Source organism: Clupea harengus, chromosome 19 (assembly GCF_900700415.2).
Source record: "Clupea harengus chromosome 19, Ch_v2.0.2, whole genome shotgun sequence".
Lineage (NCBI taxonomy): Eukaryota > Metazoa > Chordata > Actinopteri > Clupeiformes > Clupeidae > Clupea > Clupea harengus.
This window is the reverse complement of record NC_045170.1, coordinates 12,809,987-12,819,986: the sequence shown is the minus strand read 5'-3', so window position 1 is coordinate 12,819,986 and position 10,000 is coordinate 12,809,987. Positions and strand designations below refer to the sequence as shown.

Genomic DNA, 10,000 nt, shown 5'->3' with positions numbered 1-10,000 from the left:
GCCCAGTATCTGAAGACAGTGTTGATATGTCGGTTTGCCTCTCACAATAGATGTCAAAATTGAGTGTGGCAAATTTACTGTAATTACTGTAAATTGAAGAATTGCATTCTTCAATCACTGTCTTTCACTGATAGCCGATGACTTACATAAAGAGCAGTACTGTAATAGTGGAAACAACTTTTCAGGAACAGTTACATCTATGTTTGCCTTCTATAGACTCTATTACTATTAGAGATAGTGAGAAGTCTGTAAGCCAAAACAAACTAAATAATCTAAATAAACTTTCTGCTAAATTAAGAATACTTTTTCTTATTCAAGCATATAATTTAATTTGTCTGTCTAAACAAAGCATCTTTCCATCTACAGTGATCTAAATTACTATAAGTAAGGTTTTGAACTGAAAGTTAACTGTTCTGAACAGAGTATCTAAACATTGGCAAAAAATGCTGTAGTTCCACAGTGTTTTGCTGGTAGTGAACATTGAATGGGACAGGTATCCATGAATTTTGGAAGAAGGTGTCATTGCCAGCATTTGTATCTAAGCATAGGGGCAAGTATCCACAGTTTGGTTCACATGGTCTACTGGTGTGCTCCATGTGTTAAGTGTTTTGGGAATGTGAACATGGTATAGGTACAAGAACTAAAATTATTGGAAAAAACTGTAACCCAGAGGGACCCTCTGTAGCCACCTCAAAAATAAAAAACCCAAAAAAGCATAAAAGCCAACACCAGAGAACAGATTATGATAAACACAGGAGTGGAACATAGGAATGAATGGACAGGGCATAAAAAAGAGCCAGGCAGCAAAGATGGGGAGCGATGAACAGTCATGTCAGTCACCTCTGGAGGACTGATTTAAGGGCCACGCTTTTTTTATGTTTCACGTTTCTTTTTTGTTCGTTTGTCAGTGAGTTGTACGCGAGGCCCAAGGAGGTCTTATAGTGTTGCGCATAATTGTCTTTTTGCCCCCCCCCCCTCCACAACGTGAAACAGCATACTACACTTCATCATCTATTAGTCCCTGGCCACACGGCAACCTTTTATGTTGATCAGGCAAAAACAGAGGAGCACCCTAGAGTGCACGTGCTCAGCTTGAACAGCGTGGGTGGGAGGTTTGGACAAAGCTACAGTAGGCAAATCTGGCTCCTCCTTTGGGCGGTTGGTGTGAAGAGTGCCGCCTGTCCTGTCAAAATGTGCAATGTGCACTTGCTGTTGTCAAAACTACTAGTGTTTCCAGACCAACCATAACAATGTAAACCTTAAATGACCGGTCAACAGATGATATTTCTTAATATCCCTGTGCATTTTCTACACCTGGATCAGTTGGTTTGACACATGCAAATAGTTGTGTGCTGAATGCATAGGATTATTGGGGGAAATAATTTTCACTCTGCCAGCAGGTGGTCTAGAAGATTAGTCTAGAATATTTTAGTTTTTAGTCAACAAAAATACATATTGCACTTTTAAATGAGAGAAACTCTCTTTTTTCCTCCCTCTCTCTGTCCTCTTCGGCTCTTCTGAATGCTTTGCAAAAAAATCTTACAAACTGCGTCTAGAATATACTCCAAGAATGGAAAATCATGAGTTTGTCAAACCCTATTCAAATGAATAACCTCACAGCACAGTTGGCAACCTCTTCAGTTGGCAGTCTGCAGACTTGATGACTTAATTAACGGGACAACCCTTCATCTGATAGTTCCTATTAGAAACTTAAAACCTTCATGATTTGTCTACTGCATCAGATAAATAACCGTTAATGGCTCTAGTTTTGCTAATTCTGTTTCTGAATCTAGCAAGCAGTGCAGTTAAGAGCAGCGCTTGTCACCATTGGCACGCTGTTGAAGATGGAGTGGAGGATGCGAGAGCGAGGGGGGTGAATGAGTACCTACCCCGGCCAGCTGGCTCCCCGCGAGCATGAGCTGAGTGTGAGTGTGACTGTGACTGTGGGGCAGGGTGGGCTGAGGGGGCGTGGGGGTCGGGGCAGGGGCCTGGCCACAAGGCATCTCGGACCCATCCTCTGCTTTAGCCTACAGCACAGAGAGAGGAGAGAGGAAAAGGAGGGGGAGGACGAGGCAAGACGACAGGAGAGGACCGATGGGATGAAGAGAAAAGAGCAGAGGGAGGAGAGGGAAGAGGAGAAGAGCAGAGAGAAGAAATATGAATGTTAAAGAACTTTCAGACAAGATTCACTGTTAAAGAATGGCCAAGCCTTGTATTTACAATGCCCCTCCATTTTGTTCAATTATGAGCCTTAACTTTTCCTTTGCATTATCTTTTTTGCCCTTGCACCTTTGAGTCATCAGTTATGTGGCCACTTATAATGCAAATATTATTTTACAAGCTGTATAAGACAACAGAATATGCACCTAAAATACGGCTTGTCATACGGTCTAGACAAACACAAACAGACAAATGGATCCACACACATTTAAATGTACACAGACACCCACCTATGTGTATCACCCATCTGTGTGCAATACTAGGCACTTGCACAGGGAAGGCAAGGCAAAGAGCACAGGCAGAGCTAAAAGTGCTGAAATGCCCAGCCCACAGCCACTATTTACCAGTCTCAGGTCCAGAGGAGAGAGTTCAGCACTGACGGCCTGGACGTCTGAGAGGTAATCCGACCACTGGCTCAGTCCGCTGACATACACATCTGTCAGCTCCTTGTTTCCATCCATCCTCCCTTTCCCCCTCATTTGGCTCTCGCTTTCTCCTCACAGTCCTCTCACTGTCTAATTCTCTAAGTCTTTAAGTCCTTTCTGTTTTTTCCCCCCTAAGGCTGGTTGTGTCCTTTTCTTTCTGTCTTTCTATCTGTGTCTCTCTCTCTGTCACGTCAGAGCCCGGACCTCAATCTCTGTGTCAGTCCGTTCCGTGACACTCTCTCTCTGTGTCAAATCACTCTGTTTATATACCCATGCTCCTCTACCTCTGTTCCTCTCTAGAGGAATACAGACACACATTTTTCCACCACGTGGAATGCTGCTGCCTACTACATGTTTGTTTGATTTGTGCTCACGTGTCGGGACTGTGTTGATGTCTTACGTAATACATTCCTTAGAATTGCGGGAGCGCAAAGCAGGATTTGCATATTACTCTGCTGTTGTGCAAACCAGACTGATAGAGAGAGATGTTCCCACCAGCACAGGTGCATACATGCCTTATTAGGGATTTTAACGAGATCTTATTCCTTCTGTCAATGAGGTTATGTGGTTCACCTTAGCGGGATTATGCAACTTACATTTTGGAGCGGATCTGTATTTTGTTAAAAACTTTCTTTAACATTACGAGATGTTGGTGAAGGTCTCTGAGTGGCCTTCTAGTTTGAAATGTATTTTGTTTAAGGTTTTCCCTGGTTGTTTTAAAACCAGACATGAAGTAAACTGGAATACACACATCTAGCAGACACACACACACACACTCGTAAACTTTACAAACATTATCCATATATGTGAACACACACACACACAATCATACACATATCAACACACACGCATATACTGTATACATACACACATTTACTGAATTATTACTCAAAAACACATTTAAATTATGTGTACTGAACATACGATACAACCCTGTACTCATTTCACACTGAAAATCCCCTCTCCAAAACACACACCAAACCATCCCCACACATACAGTAGAGTGTTGCTTACCTTGGTGTTGCTTAGGTTGGGAGACAGGCAGAACGGGCTTGTTTTCATTGACCGGGCCTGTGAGGGCGAAACATAATGATAACGCAATGTCTCTATGGTAACCACTGAAAGTCTACAATGAGCCACAATAACACTGGGCACAAAGTAGAGATTAATTTTGTTTGAAGTGAACTTACAAAGAGGGCTTTTTTATTTTTATTTTTTTAAACAAGACACATTAAAAATTATTTCTAAGGTTTATTCAGGGCTAAATATCTAAAAGGCTGTCTACAAATCACCGCCTTGGAAGGGGTTCTGGAGTTGCCCTAGGGTCGCATTAAAAAAAAAAAAAAAATTGTGTTTATGAGCAGATAACCCCCCCCGGTTTCCTTTTGCTCTTCTTCGGCAGCACTGACATGTGAACAAGGTCATAGCGGTTTGGAAAAACCTGTTCCCACATTCATTCTTGAAACGTTCAGTCATCACTCCACACCCCTCTGCTCAGTGATTTTAAACATCTCTTCATAGTCTGCTGTGCAACTCTTGCTCTGCAAATCTGACTGGACCACATTTAACTTACGGATACAGCTGAACTATGAGATTTAATATCACTGCTCAGTCAGTGTCTTCTGATAGGCAAAATGCATAAATATACCACATTTCTCTAGGTAATTTAAAGCACAAATACTTTCTGTCAAAAAAGTGTGAGATATCCCAGCTTATTTATTTACGACCTATGCTAATATGTCCATGAGAGGGAAATTAAAAACAAATAAATACAACAAGCCTGCATATGCCTCACAAAATAAATGTTTAATATATTTAACAAAATAAATGTAGAGCTGCAGATGTCAGCATTATTATATTTTATAGTTTGTGTGTAGCTACGGGTCTGATCATTGGCTAATCTTCTGTCTAATGTAGACAACAGTCCCTCACAATTTTGACAGAAATTATCTCCGTGATACTCCCTATTTGTAACTTAACAGTTATTGTTCAGTAGTAAGTGATAATATTACAATTGTATTAGATCAAATCAAATGTTACTAGCTGCATTTTTATGCTGTGTTCTACATCTATAAATAAACTTTTGTGAGATAAAGGTTTGATCTGTCAGTAGAGTGGTTTCCTTAACTAGACATATTCCTTCACATAAAATGATTTAAAAAAATCTCAGTTGGAGGAGTGGGAGCTCAATCACAAGCGTACATGCTTTTCAGCGGAACATTTAAATGGATCGCTCACCTGATCACTTGCTTCTGGACTGCTTCCGTCTGAGTCTGGGAACGGGAAGAGACAATGTAAGTACAGGTCCATCCATAAACAAACACACACAAACACACACACCCCAAGGGAGCTGGATGTGTGTGTGTGTGTGTGAGTGCGCGCGTGTACATGTGCATGTGTTTGGGGGGGAGGGGGTACCTGTGTGTGTCAGAGAATGAGAGAGAAAGAGAGAGATAGAGAGCTCTCCACCTAGTGCAGTGCCCATTGGTGGCTTAGATCACGAATAATGCACTATGTTCACAGAGATAACCTCACCTAACCACAGAAACATATAAATGCCAAACTCATCTGAAACTCTCATTAATGCATTCATGTTTCACATTCACTTCCGTACATCTAAACAGCATACAAATGTATACGTAATGCACATGAACAATTTCATTTATAGAAGATTATTTTACATTATTCAGATTAATTCAGAAATTCAAGCATTGCTACATCTAATAATGGTCTATCAAATAATACAGATGTAAATGTAAAATATGTAAAATTTAAAAATGTGTGTGTTTAAATAAATATACATATAAATATAAATAAATATACGTTATATCTAAATTGTCAAAACTGTAAATGAAAACAAATAATAGAGAAGAGGAGAGAGAGAGAGAGGGAGTTCATCAGTTCAGTTTTACCTGTGCTCTCAACTGGGAAGTCAGCCCCAGGCTTCTCGTCTTCAACTGGTTTAGACATCCTGATATCTACAGGGAAAAGCATAAAGGGGAGAGAGAGAGAGAGAGAAAAAGATTTTGTGTGAATTCATCTCCACAACTGTACCCAAGATTTGTAAACTCAGCGTGAGCTCTGCTGCCATTTGAGGTGAGACTCTTTCTGTTCCTTACATTCAGCCTCCATGGCATGCCTCTCCCTCATATCAGATCTCAGTGTCACCGCATTAATCTGTCCACACTGTGGATTTGAGAGGACACCAAGCAAGTCTGTGTCACCCTATACCCATCAGAGCCAATAACTATTCAGTAGCAGGAATCCAAAGATGAGTCCTTGAACACACAAACACACACACACGCCGGAGATGGTGAATATTACTCAGAGGTGGGTTGGTCCTCGCTTTCCGACTCCCCATTCTCTCCGTCTTTGTTTTTTGCTCATGTATCGCTTTTCCTTTCTTGGTCTTCCATCATCCCTGCTTCTAATTTTCTCCATCAACACCTCTAACTGTTCCTCCCGTGCCAATGTACCTTTTCCTTACATGTGTTTGTGAACACACACACACACACACACACACACACACACACACACACACACACACACACACACACACACTCACACACACACACACACAAACGCATCCCCCACCCTCCCACTATTTGCCTATATGAGGGTTGCTGGAAATATGAAGGTCTGTTCATGACCTCAAACCAGGGTTAAGAGGTTTGCAAATAAAATCACCCACTTAGCTGTTATTTCAAGAAAATAATTGTTAAATTGGATAATACTGGTTATGGTTAATTTAATAATTGTATAACCGTAAGATTAAATGGCAGTTTAATATTTTGAAGCTTAAATATAATGTTTTGCTACAGTGTTTCAGTTCTACAAATGTCTTTCTGCACAGAGTGTAGCCTATATTTGGAGCATACTGTAATTAACTAGGTTACTAATGGTATTTAGATATACAAAATTATTTAGATTACACTTACATTCAACTCTAACATTTGCAAAGCTTTCGACTTTTGCGTAGTTATTAATTAAAAGACAAAGCACATTTTTATTTGCTTCTATTTTAAAGGCAGGAAATCATACAAGGGCCTAATTTAAACGTTATTTCCTCTCTGCGTTTTACGTAGCCTACACTCTGTCACAATACAACATCGTTAAGAAAACAATACGTGTTTTAAAATGTATTTGAAAAACGTCGTTTCATTTTAACTCGTCAACTTCGGTCCTCCTTAACACAAACACAAGGGAAATATTTCTATTTTTACCTAGGCTACTTTAATTTGACTACTATATAGGATTAATATTGACACTGGTCAGGATATCACAAAAGCCCTCGGTTGAAAACGAAACAAAGGCCTTTTCCATTTAGCCTCTTGCTGGTAAGATTGCGATAAGATGTTTTAGCTTAATATTAGGCCTAATTGAATAATTGTCAGTCTGAAAACTATATCTCCAGTGTAAAGCCACGAGAGTTTAAAATGTAACGGAGGCGTCATCTCTAACCGAGCTCTTTGGTGGAGGGCTCGTGACTCACCGGAATGTTTATCCGAACGTGCTGTGCCTCACACTTTCGCCACGACATCACACGTACGGTGAGTATCTCAGATTGGTGTGGGTGTATCGAGTGTCTCATATAAGTTAACTTGACCTATGATTCATTCATCCGTATGATTTAGGCCTACATATTTTTTTTACATGTACAGATACAAAATAACATTGTGGACCTTTAGCTGTGGCATTATCAAAAAGCCTAGTCAACCACATTTGGATATGTCGCCCAATGGATTTACACGATGCGTGATAAACCCAACCGCTAAGTGGGATTCAATCGATCAAATCAAACAACCTGCCTCCCACGAAAATTACACTACCGGTTTAAGAACTATTTATCGCTGTTTGTATCGAAAAAAAAAGTCGCCCCCTGAATTTAACACGCAATTTCAAACAAATGTCTGAAAGTATCTGGTCTATGTTCAACGAACTGCAGCCTTGGAATTTGACATACACCAGATACTTTCAGAACTTGACAGTTGACATAAAATTTGTTTGAGCATGGCAAAGTACCAAAGCTCTCTAATACTGGCCTCTTCCTGACAGCTCCACAGAGAAAACAGCCTAATATAATAGTAAAAAGGAAAGAAATAGAAAACTTATATATGCAAAACAATACAAACGTTTAAAATCTGTGTATCACAATAGCCACCCTCAGATCATTTGAGAAAATGAAATGGTAAAACAGCCATCATTTCCTGTTATGGCCCCTGTGATGTCCTAATGACTGGTCCGATGATGGTATTTCTCTAAAGGTTGAGGCGGCACTGGAACTGTATGTGGTGGTGGAAAATCATACGAGTGGGCTGCTGTACACACACGCACACACTCACACACACACACACACACATGTAACCCACACACACACACACGACCACCCACACACACAGAGACACACGCCCGCACACACACACACACACACACACACACACACACACACACACACACACATAAGCTTACTCTGCATACAGATGCTGTCTAATACAAAGGCATTCCTTTAAGTAAGCAGCACCATCAAGGCATCACTACCTTCCAACACTTCTAATTTATTTTATTTTCACATTCATTTTGGTGCACTGGGAGCATTTATCTATTGTTGATTAATTCCCTGTTATTGCTATTGATGTAAGATGCCTAAGGATATATTTAGATTCATTTGGACATGTAGATAAAAATATCTAGTGATGTCTTGCAATAAAGAAAAAGAAAAACCAAGTATTAGTTCGTTGAGTGAATTTGGAACATGCGGTTGCATTCTATTGCATTTCTATTTGCATTGTTCTTTGTATTTAACATGCGCTCAATTCTAATGACCCAATGCACAGGTGAGGGAATGAGGAAGGAGGCGAGTCTTTCAGGATATAATTTAAAATTTAAAAAAGCTTTCGCCCATGTTTCACAATCTATGAATTTATGCTGTTGAAACATGTCACATTCTGATCAGAGTTCTAATTCCCGTCAGCTTGACGTGATATCTTCGTATGCAGTAGGAGGGAGACTGCACACACAGCAAAAAGTAAATGCAGCACACAGCACTTCAAAACACACTGAACAGTTTACTCCATGGGCATTTTCTGTGAGGTCATTTTCAACCACACATTCACACTCACACCTAACCCAACACGCAGACATACAAGAGGCAGCACACACACACACACACACTCACACACACACACACACACAAACACACACACACACACACTCCATTAAATATAGAAATACACACACATGCATGCACATCTGCTCATACACAGATGTAATCCATTTACAGCCCCCCCCCCCCCCAAACAAAAAACACACACAGAATTGTGCACTCCAGCACTTATACACCACTAGTTAGAAATGCATACAAATATTTACAGAAAGAAACTGTACATTTGTAAATAGGGGCACATCTGCAGTGTATGTTTACCGGGTACATAAAGCAGTCAACAGCAAACATACCACATGAAGCTCAGGGAACAGGGTCCCTGACATTTGCCTCATAGCAGGCCACGAGCCCGGCTCATTTTGATGTTGCCTAATTAGCAGAAGCTCTTAGCTACGTCTGTGCTAATTAACCCCCGCCAAGCCCCACCCCAGGAGAGGTTATTAAGGAGTAACTGCCACAAACAGGAAGAGAGGAAAGAACCTTACCTGGGATCCACAAACTGGATTGCATAGACGCAGCGGCCATTTTAGAAGATGACCACAAAAGAATAAGTAAATAAAAATAAAAATAAAAATAAAAAAACAATCTTGTTGCTTTTTCTCTCTTTCTCTCTCTGTATGTTTAAAAATGTTGAAGAGACTGCCTCAACAAAACCTGGTGCCTCAGCCAGCAGACTGAGCTGAGACGCTGAATGAGAGGTGTGGGGACTAGATGAACACAGACAGTGGTTCGAAACCCCCGACAGACACGTTTCATTTGCCTGCTTCAGTGTAGTGAAACAAGGTGACCTCCGCTGAGAGCCTTTGACAGGTTCTCTGAATCTTAGGGGCGGAAAACCTCAACCTATAAACGTGATAGCGAGAAGGGATGGCACAAGAAAAAATGCAACAGGGGAGAAAGATAAACAAATATAGTCACTTTCTCCTAACCACCTACACCTCCCACATTTGTTCGCCCTCTCTCTTTCTTTCTCTTTCTCTCTCACTGTCTCTCTAAACCTGACCCCCCTCGCCCTCCTCCTCACATCCTGTCAGAGGAAGCGATGGAGGGAGAAAGGAGGCAGATGAACGAGTGAAGAGGTTGAAAAGTGAGAGGGGACTCGTGGGCCTCTACCACAGCTCTGAAAGACAGACCTCAGAGAGTGGGCCTTAAGGAGGAAAAGACTACGAGTAGGACAGAGAGAGAGAGAGAGAGA

At 40.9% G+C, this 10,000-nt stretch overlaps 1 protein-coding gene and 1 long non-coding RNA gene across 2 annotated transcripts in view; both read right to left on the bottom strand.

Moving 5' to 3' along the window:
- LOC105891984 (POU domain, class 2, transcription factor 2) overlaps positions 1 to 2,003 on the bottom strand; it is an 8,581-nt gene extending 6,578 nt beyond the window's left edge. The window contains exon 1 of the mRNA XM_042710734.1: positions 1,890 to 2,003. Coding sequence (XP_042566668.1) covers positions 1,890 to 2,003 — 114 coding nt within the window. The remainder of the gene's footprint in view (positions 1 to 1,889) is intronic.
- Positions 2,004 to 2,630: 627 nt separating this feature from the next.
- The window catches only part of LOC122133791, a 36,937-nt gene continuing 29,567 nt past the window's right edge, over positions 2,631 to 10,000 (bottom strand). The window contains exons 2-3 of the long non-coding RNA XR_006152990.1: positions 5,558 to 5,623; positions 2,631 to 4,918 (exon numbers count right to left, since the gene is read on the bottom strand). This is a non-coding gene — a long non-coding RNA (uncharacterized LOC122133791). The remainder of the gene's footprint in view (positions 4,919 to 5,557; positions 5,624 to 10,000) is intronic.